Source organism: Dendronephthya gigantea, unplaced genomic scaffold, assembly GCF_004324835.1.
Source record: "Dendronephthya gigantea isolate DGI-Jeju-01 unplaced genomic scaffold, DenGig_1.0 000046F, whole genome shotgun sequence".
NCBI classification, from domain to species: Eukaryota; Metazoa; Cnidaria; class Anthozoa; order Malacalcyonacea; family Nephtheidae; genus Dendronephthya; species Dendronephthya gigantea.
Genome location: NW_021163056.1, coordinates 1,414,342 through 1,430,756, shown reverse-complemented (window position 1 = coordinate 1,430,756; position 16,415 = coordinate 1,414,342). Strand labels below are relative to the sequence as shown.

At 41.4% G+C, this 16,415-nt stretch overlaps 2 protein-coding genes and 1 pseudogene across 2 annotated transcripts; 1 reads left to right on the top strand and 2 right to left on the bottom strand.

Annotated features, from left to right (window-relative positions):
• Positions 1 to 608: 608 nt before the first annotated feature.
• LOC114527763 lies at positions 609 to 2,006 on the bottom strand. The gene has a single exon (XM_028549456.1). The coding sequence runs from the start codon at positions 2,004 to 2,006 to the stop codon at positions 609 to 611; it is 1,398 nt and encodes a 465-aa protein (XP_028405257.1).
• Positions 2,007 to 2,632: 626 nt separating this feature from the next.
• On the bottom strand, positions 2,633 to 4,102 carry LOC114527762. Its single transcript, XM_028549455.1, has one exon. It carries the CDS (start codon positions 4,100 to 4,102, stop codon positions 2,633 to 2,635), a length of 1,470 nt encoding a protein of 489 aa, XP_028405256.1.
• A 10,712-nt stretch (positions 4,103 to 14,814) lies between these two features.
• Positions 14,815 to 15,954, top strand: LOC114527761 (annotated as a pseudogene).
• Positions 15,955 to 16,415: the final 461 nt, after the last annotated feature.

Sequence of the window (16,415 nt, the reverse complement as noted above, 5' to 3'; positions counted from 1 at the left end):
TGCAAGTTACCTTGCTTTAACCACTGTCTTTCAAGTGTGCCATGTAGACATTCCGTGAAAATTTTATGGCCTTCAATGTCCACTATATGATTGAGGATGCTAAGCCACTTTTCTTCCCTTTCATCTTTGGTCGCTCCAGAAGCACCAACCCAGTAGATGATTGACTCTCAAAGAAATGAACAAATATATTTTTGTAAGAGGGACAGTAAAATATATTGAACAATCTGTAACATCTGAAGTAGGTTCTATACTATACACCATATATTCCATATATTTTTCCACAAATTATATGTCAGACTTACCCCAATCCATGGCCCAATTGATTTGAATTTCTGTTAGAGACGGCAGGCTTTACTCTACTGGCGACTTTCGATTTAAATAAACACCTTTATTTGACATATAAAACGCCCTTACAATAGCTTTAAGACGACATTAATACGATCTTTCGACCACGTTGTTCTCGTTGCCTTGGCAACGTCCTAGTCCCCTTTTCGCGATCTCGCGCCTAGTCCCGCGCGGGTTAACAAAACGATATATAAAATGTAAACAAAGTAATAAAGTTCAGCTGTTCGAAACACCCCCGCCCGTGGCGTGAACCCCGGGAAACGTCACTCTTCCTCATGGTGCGCTTCTAGCAACGCCAACTTGCCCACCGGACGGGTATAAGTCCCAGTTTTTGTCACGACTTCGGCTGACCTCACGAGTCCGTCTGCACTGGCAATCGGTGCCATGACTCGACCAAGACGCCATTGACCTCTTGGAACATTGTCTTCCACGATAAGCACGAGGTCCCCTCGACGAAGATTTCTTTGTATCGTACGCCACTTGCTGCGTTCAATCAGATGCGGTACATACTCTTTCCTCCATCTCTTCCAGAACTGATTCGCCAAAAACTGACTGTGACGCCATCGACGCCGTAACGACATATCTTGCTTGACAAATTCTCCTGGCGTAAGATTTGAACTTGCCCGCCCATGAAGGAAGTGATTGGGGGTTAGGACACTGGTATCCGTGGGTGAACTGCTACTCCCACCATACACGAGTGGGCGAGAATTCAGGAGAGACTCTACTTCAGCGATTACTGTGAGAAAGACTTCATCAACCGTGAGGACGTTACCCATGATTGCCTTCATTGCACGTTTTGTAGACTTTACCAGAGACTCCCATGCTCCACCGAACCATGGGGCAGCTGGCGGGTTGAACTTCCATTCTACTCCCCGAGCACTGAGTTCATCAGCAACACGTTTAGGATCAAGCTCATTCAACGCTTCCCGTAACTCACGCTCCGCGCCGACAAAATTCGTCCCGTTGTCGCTCAGGATACGCACTGGATTTCCTCGGCGAGCTTGAAAACGTCGAAGCGCCATGATAAACGAATCCGCCTCCAGGCTATGGGCTACTTCAAGATGCACAGCACGCATATGAAGACGGGGGAACAAACAGATGTACCGCTTCTCGACTCGATTACGGACGGAAAATGGCCCCGCGTAATCCAAACCCACGTGCTGGAATGGAACACTAAGACGTATGTCAGGTAGATCATTCATTTTCTGGGTCATCGGACGGACGCGACGCCGGTGGCAGAGCGGACACTTGAGCGTGCAATTCTTGACTTCCGCACGACCGCGTAGAATCCAATACCTTTCTCGGATGTGATTGAATACATGTTCAACTCCAGCATGGATCAACTTGCGATGATAATCGATCAGACGGGTAATGTCATGCGCGTGGTCTAGTATAATCGGGTGTTTTGCATCCCACGGCAGTTCAGTCTTGTCAATTCGTCCACCGACACGTAGTATTCCATCAACTAGCTGCGGGTCAAGACTGGCAATTCGACTGTCTCGAGAAACCGGGCGACCTTTCGACAGTGCTTCGACCTCAGCTGGAAACCGATCTCGTTGTGCCCACTTGATCCAATACAATTTGGCTTTCTCCAATTCTTGGACACCCAGCGCTTCACTCTTGCATTTATCTTCGTTTCGTAGGTTGTGACAAACTCGCATAACCCAAGCTGTGACACGAGAAGCTTGAGCCAGCTCGAATAAGCAGCTGGATCGATTAGCTTGGTAGCTTGGACTTGTACTCGTAGGACCTTCTTCTTCAATTCAGCTTCGGCCTTCGTCGGGCAGCAGAACGACATACGTCATCAATCGGCCATTCTGACTTGTCAGATCTCAAGAAATCAGGTCCTGTGATCCACCTGACTCTCCTTGAATGTCAACGGCAGCTGCTCCCTGGTTGCGATATCTGCCACATTCAACTTCGTCCGTACGTGATGCCATTGCCCTGGATCGCTTTCAGATATCACCTCAGCCACACGATTTGCAAAAGGGTCGAAAGTTGCGGGGCTCACCACGGATCCACCAGATCGCCGTCGTCGAGTCCGTCAAGTACGTTACGTGGCACATGCTCAGATCTAACTGTTCACAGATAGTCTTCGCGAGGCGCACTGCTAGTTGACAACCCATCAACTCTCCGCGAGGTATCGATATGGTCTTCAGTGGCATAAGGCGTGTCTTCGCCATCACTAGATGACACGTAATCTCCCCGTCAGTCAAAGTGGCACGTACGTAGGCGACAGCAGCGCAGGCATCCTCGGATGCGTCACAGAAAACCACAAGTTCTCTCGTTAACGTTTCTGCTGACAACTGTAGACATAACGAGGGACAGCAAAGGACTTTAGAGCAGGCATCTCGGACTCCCACTTTGACCATTCAGCAGCAATATCAGTTGGCAAGGGCATGTCCCAATCTAGGCCCCGGGACCATGTTCGTTGCAGGATAATCTTCGCACGAACCGTAAATGGACTTGACCATCCCAATGGATCATATAGGCCAGCTAATTTCGTAAGAACACCCCGTTTCGTCAATTGCACAGATGGACGATCAAGATGAGCATAGGCAAGTCCTAGAGTATCTGATTGCGCATCCCATCTGATCCCTAATGCTCGCCCAGATGGCAGGTCACCATGTTGTAGGATTTCATTTGAAATGGCTCGATCGGCCTCGGGTATTGTTGATAGTACGTCTGGCGATGATGACAGCCACTTTCGCATAGGAAAACCTCCATTAGCCATCAGAGCAGTGACGTCTGTTCGTAAAGTCACCGCTTGGGGCACACCAACACAGGAAGAGTAGAAGTCGTCGACAAAGATGTCACGTCTCACGGCAGCAGCTGCTTCTGGCCATTGCTTTTTGTTATCCTCTGTCGTTCGGATAACGGCAAAATTTGCCTCGCATGGTGACGACTTGTCACCAAACACTAGGCAGTTCATTTCATAGACGTCTGGTGGTCTGGTTGAGTCCATGTCACGCCACAGGTATTGATGATACTTGCAGTCTTCTTCTCTCAAACGAACATGGCAGAACATATCTGAGACGTCACCTGCGAGTGCAATCGGTCGTTCACGGAACCGCAACAAGATACCTGGCAGATCATTATGAAGGCTTGGCCCTGCTTCGAGGCAGTCGTTGAGGCAGACACCCTTGTGTTTTGCTGCAGAGTCAAACACAACTCTTGGTAATAGTTTGTGTGGACTGATTACTGGGTGGTGTGGCAGCAGCCATTGTTCTCCATTAACAATGTGCTCTTCAGGCGTCAGTTTGCGGGCAAACCCTTTCTCCACATATGCGTTGATGGCTTTGCAATATCCCTCAGCAAGTTTGGGATCCTTCTGTAGACGTCGTTCTACAGACTCTAGACGACTCAAGGCTGTCTCAAAGTTGTTCGGTAATGGTGGTCTATCAACTTTCCAAAGCAATCCCATCTCGTAACCTGATTCTACTTTACGACACGTTTCATTCATCATGTCCATGACTATTTGGTCGCTTCGCGTAAACTGGGTGGTGGCTTCTACACGAACTCCGAAAGTATCGATCTCCCAAAACTTTCGCAATTGATAATTGGCATCTTGCTCTTCTTCTGACACTTGCACCCGCAATATACGCTTTCCTTGACTGTTCGAGACCGGCACCGGACCAGCAACTACCCAACCGAGTGATGTCAGCTCTGCATATGGTTCCCCAAACTCACCACGCCTCACATCCAATGGTGCCATCAAGGAGGCAGCATCAAGACCAAGTAACACATCCACCGTCATGTCCCCCACTGACTCAATAGGGACATCATGCAAATGTTCATATCGTTTCTTTATCTCAGTCCAGTCAATAGCCTGGACTGGCTCACATATGTTCTTTATAGTCCATGCATATACATCAACTTTCGTCACGGATGGAGCAAACGGAAGACGAACATGTTGCGACTTAAGTGTGGTACGCACTCCGCCCACAGCATCAACAGTGAGATTTTGCCTTTGACCTTGTACCCCTAACTGTTTGGCAAACCCAGTCCTAATCAGTGTTGTTTCACTCCCTGAATCTAAGAGTACAGCCCCCCTCACTATTTCTCCACTGTCGCTAACAAAAGGGACAACAATGGTTTTTAGCGCAACCTTACTCTGGCTTGGAACCTTTGCTTGTGCTTTGCCGCAGTGAACCCCTTGTGGCTCAAGGGTTTGGCCTGCAGTGGGTAAAATAGGCGCAGGTAAATTAGGCGCAACATGAAGAAGCTTATGGTGGCCTTTCTCGCAAGAATCAACTCCACACTTAGGCGCAGTGCATTGGCGGCGCTGGTGCCCTAGCCCTAAACAACCAAAACATACCCTTTTTGATTTGACAATTTCCCAACGCTGATTCACGCTAGCAGCTAAAAACCCTGGGCATTCACTCTCCTTATGTTTCTCAGCACTCTCACACAATGCACATTTCCCTACCCTCTTTGCTAGCAAAGACTTCCTTGGCGGAAACTTTGGGTGTAACTTAGGGTCATCCCGTTGCCGGGTTGGGTCATTATAGCGATCACGTTTGCGCATTGATCTAGCTCGTGACTGGGCCCATGTTGCTAATCCCTCAACTGTTTCAGTTGCCTGCTTGCGCTCAATTTGCCTTACCCACTCATCCTTCTCACTAGGGGGCAGCTTGCGGACTAACTGCGTGCAGAGGGGTATGCTACTTAGCTCATGCTTATAATCTGGCTTATCTAGGGCAAATACGGCTGCCTGTAAGGCATCGGCAAATCGCTCAAATCCCTCACGGTCTTTTTCTCTAATATAATGCCAATTTGTTATGCGGCGCAAATGAGCATCAACGACTTCACGGGGTCCCCATACCTATCACTAAGTAACTTATTGGCCTTTTGGTAATCCCCTGGCTCCCCCGTCAAACAGGCAACTACTTCTCTCACTTTGCTGTTGATAGAGTTATTTAGATGTGCCAATTTCACTGCATCAGACAAAGAGTTATTTTTGTCCACAAGTGCACTAAATATACCCCAAAAATATGGCCATTTGTCCGGGCTTCCATCAAAAGTTGGTACCTTTACCCCCTTCAAGCCACCCGAACGGCTGTGTTGACTTCCTCCAGACACAACTGTGGGATCTTCGCCCGTTGACTGAGACGACTGTTCGTTTAACTGCTCAGTAGGTTGTACAACAGACTGTTCATTATTATTTACAGAAGAACTCACAGGCTTTTCTTGACTAGATTCTACAAGATAGTCTCCAACCTCACCTAGGGCTTCGGTCACATCCATCTCAACCTGTACAAGCCATTCTCCATCAGTTTCAATAGACGTAGGATCTATTTGTTCCAGTTCTCTTATAATGTCACAAGCCTTTTGTCTTGCATCCTCAATATTTTTGGCATATTGACGTACCTTAGTGACGCTGTCTTTATTGCTTATGAGCTCCCTAACTCGGTTTATATTTCGAGTTATGCTCGACTTTGCAACCTTCTTTTTCGATCGAAATTTCTCGATTTCATTCGTATCAGGCATAATTTCATCCGGCTTTCGAAGGACCAGCTGTTAGAGACGGCAGGCTTTACTCTACTGGCGACTTTCGATTTAAATAAACACCTTTATTTGACATATAAAACGCCCTTACAATAGCTTTAAGACGACATTAATACGATCTTTCGACCACGTTGTTCTCGTTGCCTTGGCAACGTCCTAGTCCCCTTTTCGCGATCTCGCGCCTAGTCCCGCGCGGGTTAACAAAACGATATATAAAATGTAAACAAAGTAATAAAGTTCAGCTGTTCGAAACAATTTCTTTTTTTTGGCAATCTTTGTAAGTTTTTTCTTCTCACCTTAAAAATGTTAAAACATTTTTCTCATATTCTAATCAGTGAGGGTGACATACTGGTATGCAATTGTTCACTGAACTGTCAGTTATGCTGGATGGAACTGAAATTCAAATAATAGCCAGACATACATAATTTTGTTACCTTTTGCAACATGCCACACATCATAGGAATGCTCAATTCCAGGTTTCTCATTTGCCATGAATGCTGACACCTGGGTATGGCGATCTGTTACCAACTTGGTTACCTGGATGTCTCTGTCCTCTATGTAGTTTAATTGCCTCTTTAGAGACTCCAGCTCCATGGCATTTGAATTTTTTACTTCTGTTGACTATAAAAAATCAAAACAACTTACATTAAATGTTTTAAACTGCCATACAAAATCAAAAACTAAATATTTGCTCACCTTGATTACTTGCGTGTCTAATATTAGATTTCTTCCCATGTCAAGAGTGCTTCCCGACCCAAATAAACCTGTGTGGCCAGGACTGTCAACACGCATATCCGACGCAATCACAATGGGTTCACCTTCTATTTCTCGCAGTCTAGCAGCTTGTTCATCTTGCCAGACTTTGTATACCGCGGGAATGGTGTAATTCTTTATAATATTTGACATCTCCCTTTGCTTCACATTAGGTATGTTCAAGGCGTTAAATAGTCGAAGAACTTTAGATGTTTCCATACCTGTCGCTAAGATTCCAGATGCCAACAGCAAATGAAATGCTGGCATTTTGAACAGCGACGGACCAGTTATCCATTCAAAATGGTGATTTCTTTCGCTTGTACAGAGGCTGCTAATTTTGCACGATGCGCCAATCTGATTTTCCATCGACACAACACAATCTGATTCGCATTGACCACACTTCCCAAACGCCTCGACTATGGCGTCTTCAAAAATAATAAATCTAATCTGGTCTTGAGAGGATTTGCATTTGACTAGCAATGTCCGCCTGTTCGAATCCAGATCTTTGTTGCTTTCCTCGCTCTCTGTGGATGATGCCTCAATGTCAAATGGAACAAACTCTGTAGTTTGTTCTGTTAGTGATTCGTCGCTTGTTCGACTACGTGCTTCAACTTCTGTTGCGGTTTCATGGACAAGTTCTTCCTCTATCTCGACAAGTTCTTTTTCATTGTCTATAATTTCGAGTTGTGACTGTTGCGAGACAGATCTGGAGATAGTCACAGGCACATTAATTTCTGTTTGAAAAAATGTGGATGTTGCTGTCATAATGGTCTGGATCTTCACTGACCTTTTCCCTAGTTTCTGGCGCGTTTGGGTGGATTTTTCTCGGCTGTAGGTTTGAGGGCTCATTGTTGGACATTCGATCGATATGTCGAATGTCCCCGATGTGCCTGGCTCATCACATAGTTCTTCATCAGTTGAATCTTCTGATTCTATTGTTGAACACCCCTCTGCCTTCGGTTTTAGAAGTTCAGATATTCCCTGTAATTGTTGACAAGAATTGTAAATATTTACCGTACAGCTTCGAGATTGTAGCACTGAAGTGAAATTTAATTGTTGACAGTGGCGTAGCTACCGGTCCTGCTCGTCCTGCCCAGCAGGACTAAAAATTTCCCCAAAATTTTGAAAAAACCACTCCAAAAAAATGTATGAAATAATTTTGAAGCCTAAGCCTTATATATTCCGCAACTATATTTTTCGATTCGTTTCTAGCAACAGTTACCACTCGGAAGCTCGCGCCAGCAAATATAATTGATCCCACGCATTGATGCTTCAGGCCTAATAACATATATGACATATATATGATATAATTATAATATATATAGATCAATGGCTCACTCCTGCTATTTTGCTAAGGCAGGAGCTGCTATAATATTCTATAAAAGAAAATACTCAATTCTGATTGGATAAATGGCCTCTTACTCACTCATAATTGGCTGGTTACAACTCCGCACTCCTATCTTGACAAGGCAGGAGCTGCATATTGTATTGCCTTTTCTTGCGAGGTTTCCGCATGAGTACACACACTTGAGCGTAGTTTGCATAGTTATTGTCTTTGAGCGAGTGTTTTTGTAATGGCTTCAGCAAGCGTGACGAATCTAGCTTCAACTGAAGCTGATATCATAAATTCTTTGTTAAGAAACTCATTTTCTGTTCAAGCAACTGCGGAACAAAATGTTATTGTTAAGCAAAGGCCAGTGCCGAATTTGAGTATTAGTGCGAGAGGGAGATCTTTTCAAATGGCTTGGTATGAAAAGAAGGATTGGCTTTGTGGTAGCACAGAGTTAAAAAGATTATTTTGCTGGCCGTGTCTTTTGTTTTGCCCTGGAAAGTCGCCGACTTGGAGCAAGAATGGTTATAGCGACATGCATGGCTTCCTCTCTGATTGCAAAAAGCATGAAAAGGCGAAGTCACACATGGCTGCTTTCAAGACCTGGAAGACGTACGGTTCCGGTGCTCGAGTGGATTCTCTTATCTCCCAAGCAAGAAGGGACGAGATACAACGCCACAATGAGGAGGTAAGGCAAAACAGAGAAATTTTAAAACCCATAACTGAGGCTGTTTTGTATTTATCCAAACAGGAGTTGGCGTTTAGAGGCCATGATGAATCTGAAGATAGCTTGAACTGCGGTAATTACAGGGAGTTACTCGAGTCCTATGCTAAGTTAGATTCCGTATTTGAACGACGATTGCATGGCAGACTAGCTGAATCTGGTCAGGGTGGAGATTCACATTTCACTGGGGTCTCTCCTGAAATACAAAATGATTTAATCTGTTGCCTTGATTCCATTATTGAAGATACTATTTTTAAGGAGATTAACGAGTGTACCTTCATCAGTGTGCAGGTTGATGAAACTTCTGATGTCTCAACTAAGGAACAGGTAAGCATGATAGTCCGTATGGATAAAGGTTGTGAGATAGTAGAAAGACAATTGGGATTTGGAGATGTCAGTACAAAGAGAGATGCTGCTGCCATATCCCAGTTTGTGAAGGATAAGCTTAGTCCCCATTCCAACATCAAGGATAAATTAGTGATGCAAACCTATGATGGTGCTGCTGTTATGTCTGGTCATGTTAGTGGTGTCCAGGTTCGAGTGCGTCAAGAATATCCTTTTGCATACTTTGTTCATTGTGCAGCTCACAGATTAAATCTAGTTTTGTGTCAGTCTGCCTCATCTATAGCCCCTGTTAAAGTTTTCTTTGTTGATATAGGAGCATTTTGTACTTTTACTAGTAATGCCCCTCAAAGAAAAGCCTTTCTTAATTCTCATCAAATAGAGTTCCCCAGCCCTGGTGATACTAGGTGGTACTATCGATCTCGTGTGATAAGTGTCTTGCATAGAAATTACCAGAAACTTCATGACATTTTTCTTGGAGAAGTGGATGAGCCTGGAAGCTGGGATGGAGAATCATTGGGAAAGATATCTGGTTTGCTACACAATATTAGTAGTTTTTTGTTTTGCTTTTTGGTCTGTGTTTTTCAACAGATTTTCCAACAATCATCAATCCTATATGAAATTCTGCAAGGCCAACAAACTGACTTTAACTATGGTATGGTAAGAATTCAGCGTTTTGTAACCTTTGTTTCTTCTCTTCGTAGTGATGATAAATTTTCTGAATTATACCAAGAAGCAGTAGATATATTGGGCCCACCAGAAAGCAGACTTGAGAAAAGACACAACCATAAGCAAATTTATTTTGAGATTATCGACTCCATTGTTAGTATGAATGAGAGGTTTCAGGATATGAAACAATATGCATTTTTAGATCTTGTCAATCCAAAAAAATTTGCATCTTGGGGTGGGGTGATACCACCTGAGAAAATTAATTTACTAAAAGAGATGTACGGGCCCCTTTATGATATCTCCATGCTTGAGAGCCAACTTTCTTTCATTTACAGGGATCAGGATTTTCATAAAGACACATGTAATGAATTACTAACCTATATTTTTTAGTTTAATCTCCAATCTAGTATTCCTGAAGCTGTCAAATTAATGAAAATGAATGTTGTCTTGTCAGTAACTAGTGCTTCTGTTGAAAGGTCATTTTCCTGCTTGAAAAGGGTAAAGACCTATTTGAGAAATAGAATGAGTCAAGGGCGCCTTAGTTCTCTTTGTAGGATTTCAATCCATAGAGACATTCTAAAAAAAAAAGATGCCAATGTGCTACATAGTGAAGTTGTGGAGAAGTTTGTGGAGAAGCCAAGGAGACTTGCCTTTCTTTACAAATAGTAGACAGGTTAAGTATAAGAGACATTAGCTGTTAAATGTAAGTATAACTATTTCATTACTAGTTCATCCCTGCTAAATGGGTTCAATTTTTATAATTAATTCATCATGAGCAGTCCTTTGTGCACTCTTGCACCTTATTGTAATAGCCTGTTATATAAAATATAAAAACTTTAAAAAATTATTCGTATATACATTTAATTGGTCCAAGGGGAGATATTCACTGCTGGTGTGGTGACCCCATGGGCCATCTGTTCACACTGTATTGAATAGTTACTATTCATTCATTAATTGCTTATGAGCAGTCCTTTGTGCACTCTTGCACCTTTTCACTTCATGTAATATATGTGTTAAAGAAAATATTAAAATCATAAAAATATATTCTTCTAATTGGTTCTAGGGGAGATATCCACAAGTGTGGTGACCCCAATATATAAATAATGGGCCATCCCTGTTCATATTGAATGGAATATTTACTTTAAATTCATGTATGAGCAGTCCTTTGTGCACTCTTGCACCTTTTCATTGTAACCTATGTGTTTAAGAAAGTATTAAAAACATATAAAATCTTATATATTTTTTCTCCTAATATGGAGATACCCACACTTAAGGTGTGGTGACCCCAATAAATATTCATTCATCATGTATGAGTGGTCTTTTGTGCACCCTTGCATAGTTGCACCTTTTCACTGCAATATACATATGTGTAATGTGTTTAATAGTTCTTAGTGACTTCTTACTTCTTTTGCATTTACCATTCTGTTCATACTGATACTGTATTAGATATTATCTATATTCTTACTTTTCATCATGTTATGAGCAGTCACTAGTGCATTGTGCACTATTGTACGTTTCATTGTTCTCTGTTTCTTCATTCTCGTTAAATGATATTTTGAAAACAAGGTGACATCGTCTTTGTCAATCGTGAGCCAATTTGCGCTAAGTGTGTGTACTTGCAATTTGAAAATAAAACGAGGAGTAATGGGCCATGGCATATTTAGTTGCAGCAATACAGAAATGCAATTTTGCAACTCTTTTACTTTCTGGCTATGATGAGCGTTGTCTATTTGACTTCTACAGTGCAAAAGCTTTATTCTCTGAGCCATTTATGGTCTATCAGAGTTGCAGGTTAGGGCAATTTTTTTGTTGATACTGCCCCCAGAATGCCGCAAATGCTGTTTCCAGGCTTCCAGATATCAAAAATTTCCTGGGGGAGCATGCCCCCAGACCCCCCTAGGATGCTTGCACATTCAGTGCTCGATGAGCAGGACCTTGACTGTGGTGCTGGCTACGCCACTGATTGTCGAAATTCAAAATCATGCAGTACCTTTTTTTGCTGCCTGTTCTCTGTAAGAGTCCTTGCTTTACTAGTGCTTGCATTTGTTAGGGGTTTGTTCAAGGTTGGTAAAGCATCTCTTTTTAACTGGACATGAAACGTTTCTTCACATCCTAAACGACTCAAGAACTGAGGCGAATGTCCAGGTTCAAAAGCGTCTTCAGCAAAATGCAAGGAACATATTCTGCTGTTTGATAACGGCTTAAATGCTTTGCGTTTGCAAAATTTGACCCATGTCTTTCTTCTTTTTTGCTGAGATGCAGATTTTCCAGATGGGAACAAAAAGAAATGTAACCCAGAAGGATTTTTTTTTGCGTCGCTATTACAGCCATATACCAGGCAATACGACATGATTACACGAGGCTATGTCTTGCAGCAATGAGAAAGTTAAATTTGTTTATTGCCTTATATCTCACAGCTTTCTGTAAAATCTTTCAGCACAGACGCGGCGGTATTTTCAACTCGGATCTTAGGCGAGGGGGCAAACCAGAAAAAAAACACACTGATCTATGCCGTTACTCTATAACGTGCCAGGGTAATATTGTTTTTACCCTAGCCGACATCATATGTGTTTAATTGCTGCTATCTAGTCAACAGCTTCGCCCTTCCACCGTACCTATTGTTAGCGATTTCACAAACACGCGCTTCGTCATGTGGTGAACTCAAATAATATTCTGTCGTGAAAGTGTGTCATATGTCATGTTTGTCTGTAGAATTGTGGTGTAGTATACATATATATTCATTCATATTAAAATATAGTAAACTTGTAAAAAGGGGAAAATATGTGCGCAAACATATATACGCCGGCACGAGAAAGGAAACCGCCTGTCTCACACAGAAGAATGGGGGCAGTGCGGTTAGAAAGTTAATCGCGTTGCGGGAAAAACATCCTCGGACGTGCATAAATTACGCGAAGGAAATCGATTTAAAATTGCATAATATCCCTTAGCTTTAGTATAAATCTACAACAATAGTTTATATAATCATATTTCCCGAACCCATCAAATGACGTCACAAATGTATGCTAGCATAAATTAGCATAAGCCTCTATTTTCAAAATGGCGGACCACCGATGAACATTTTTGGAAATTTTCTCAAGAACTAAATGCGATAGACACACAAAAACATTAAATTAAGTATTTCCTAAATGATTTTAACAGATTTGGCGAATAAAAATTTTCGTTGCCAATGTCCTTTAACAGGTTCATACTGTTTTACTTTGACATGTTTAAAGTGTATATGAAATGAAAATTTCGATATCGGGTTTTTTGCATTTTCTTAAAATTTCGTCTTTTCCGATCATAAATATACCAACTTTGTCGAAAAATTCGAACTAGAAGTTTGTGAAATTTACGATTAAAGTTCGATTTTGAGACTATTTACTGGCAAAATTCCTAACATTCCATCGCGCGGCAAATGACGTAGGCAGTGTGACACAGCTCGATCTTTTGATATGCATTACTACAATGTTATATAGTTGCATCTATGTAGAATTGGGATTCCGGAGCGATTTTGACGAATCCGCTTTTTGTAGTCACGAATTTTAATTTATTGACAGAATATAATAACAACACGTAGAATCGTAGCAGCCTAAAATACACTTTTTATGCCGCAAGAGACTAGCTATATTGCCTATATACCGCATCTTGAGGTTTCAGACGTACCGCATACATACGGCGTATTATGTAAAAGTGATATCAACTATAGTAAACAATGTAGAGTAGTAACTAATACTAGAAAATTGCATTCCTAAAATTAATACGAAATATCTACATTAGGACTGAATATGTAGGCTATCTATCTATATGACTGATATCATACCATATTGATGCATAAGCGCATGGCTGCATAAGCGTGCATGGTATACGACAATTCATGTTATAGAATTTGTAGCTGCTTCAGACGCGATATACTTATCATATTATTTGCGTTCACTTACAATCACTTGTGATGCTCACATTGCGTGTTTTTGCACTTAAAATAAACCGGAATTTGATTAGTATTTTCTCACCTCTACTTAGAAAACATCAGCTAGAATTGCGTGCTTGCTTTGCGCGACAGACACAGTGACACAGTGCATCTAGGCTTGGCTACCGCATTTCCGCAAAACAGGAGAGAATTGAAAAGCTTCAGAAGTTGCAATCGAAGCAAAAGAAGCGTAATCTAAAGTTGCGAAAAGAGAATATAAACCTCCAAAAGGTTTGTTGTAACCAATTACTTATATATTAGCTATTACACAGCACCATTTTATCTCGTAAAAACATTGCGTTTTGGCCACCTGGATGTGATTGATCATTTCACTGATTTATTGTGTTTATCGTTTTAGTTAGTTGAATATTTGCGAAAAGATTTGTCCTCTGAAGAAAGCAGCACTGATGAAGCAGAACACGAAACATGTGAAGATATTGGTATTTTAGACGAAGCATGTCATTTCGATGATGAATTAATGGGGGATAGTTCGGATGATGATTTAAGAGGGGAAACAAAAGATCCAGACTGGAACGCCAACATGGAGGACGAAGAAGCTAACGCATCAGATGATGACGAGCTTTGCGAAACGGAAGATAAAAATACATCGCCCGATGTGAGGTAGGTCTTTTTTATTTATAACATATTGCAACAAGCGTTATCCTCCGGAACTCTAAAAAATAATTTATCTTTTATTTTAGATCAGCTGATAGTGAACCAAAATTTATTGTGTTCTACAGTATGTTGGTTTCACTGTTCTCATTGTTCTGTTTTGAATGCAAGGCACAATCACCAAGTGTTAATGTCAAAATGCATGGATCAATGGCAATAGTGCAACAAACATGCAAATCATGGCAAAGGTTATACGTGGAGGAGTCAACCGTTGGTCCTGGGAAAGTATCCTGCTGGTAATATTTTACTGAGTTTTGCGATTCTGATGTCTGGATCCTCAATTAGTAAGGTTCTGCTGTTATTCAGGCATATGGGCCTTAAAATGTACTGTGCTAGGACTTTTTTCTACCATCAGAAGAAATTTTTGTTCCCATTAATACTGCAATACTGGGAGAAATCTGGGCTGTATTAATCGGTCAGCTGAAGGGTATAAAAGATAGCGTTTGGGCTGGAGATGGTAGATTCGATAGCATGGGACACAGCGCAAAGTATGGGTGTTATACAATGTTGAATTGTAACCTGACAAAACTTGTACACTTCGAACTACTTCAGGTATTTTAATTTCCTTTAACTTCAGGCATATTTTTACCGCTGCGCACCAGGCGAAGTCTAGAAATGGTTTAAGGGGTGCACCCGTTCTACTACTGTATTACCTTATTCTTACAGGCCAATGAGGTTGGGAGTAGTAATAAAATGGAGTTGGAAGGTGCCGAGCATTCATTTGACGCGATAATAGTCAAGGAGGAGCTTCCAATTAAGACATTCGTGTCTGATCGTCACCGCGGTATTGGAAAATGGATTCGATCCACACACAAAAGGATACCACACACTACTATGATATTTGGCACCAGGCAAAGTCAACTGTGAAGAAAGTACTAAAGGCAAGCAAAGAGAAAGACTGCGAGATACTAAAAGAATGGGAGAAATCCATCAGAAACCACATATATTGGTGTGCTGTATCAACCAAGCCTGGTTTTGCTTCCCTTATAGAAGCAAAGTGGTTGTCTTTCATGAGGCATGTCAACAATGAGCATGAAGGACATCCAAATGCATTGTATGACAAATGTAATCATGGTGAAATTACCGAAACTAAGAAGTGGATTAAAATTGGTACGTGGTAGAAATGGCACATTCCTAGATTGCATGTGAAAGGTGATTTTCAACATCTCATTGTTTTTTATCTTTCATAGGATCGAAACCATACCAGAAGCTCAAAAATATTCTGACAAAGAAAATCTTAGTCAAAGATATCAAAAAGCTTTCACGTGTTGTCCAAACTAGCTCTTTAGAGGGTTTTCATTCTGTGTTAAACCATTGGCATCCTAAAATGATTCACTTTTCTTGGTTAGGAACATACTGCAGGTTAGTACACAATCTGTGCTTAAAGTAATTACTTATGAGCAGACTGTATACAATAATAGTAATATTGGATAAAAATATTGGAACTTATGTGAATTTTTTTACACCTAGGCACATTCTAGCATGTTTACACTTCAATGAAAATACCCATAGGGTGACAAAGATGTCCAAGAAAGGCATTCCATATATAAGGGTCACCTACCCAAAATATAAATTGGGTGAAGAAATGGTCAGGGAAATTTCTGTTCCAGCATCATATAGTATGTATAAATAAATGTGTAAAATGGTATGAATCCATAAATTATTACTAATGTTGTTATTATTATAACATCTCCTCAAGATTATATAGATTAAATGTGTCATGAACTTCTGTACAAATGCAACAAGGAAGATTTAAAAAAGACGTATGAAACATACAAAGCTAAGGAACCTGGTTCACTGACCAGCCAGTTTTCTCAGCACAGGAGTAAGGAGGAAGCTATCAGAAATCAAACACAAAGGAAAAGAAAACTAACTGAGTTGTTTCCTTCAAGTTAGTACTTGGTTTGCTTTTATCACATAATTGTGTACATGTAAGCTTTATAGTATCTTGTACTTTATAGTATCCTGTATTTTTTATTTGTTTAGGTGATATTCAACACCAAGACCAACAGAAAGAAATGTCAAAATCTGCTAGCAAGCAAAACCGCAAGGCACCTTGTTGCAGAAAATGTGGGCAACCAATGAAAGGGCATCAAAAAAGCATA

Coding starts and splice junctions, on each gene's coding strand:
- LOC114527763 (XM_028549456.1), bottom strand. CDS start 2,006: ATGCGAGTTTGTCACAACCTACGAAACGAAGATAAATGCAAGAGTGAA.
- LOC114527762 (XM_028549455.1), bottom strand. CDS start 4,102: ATGACGGTGGATGTGTTACTTGGTCTTGATGCTGCCTCCTTGATGGCA.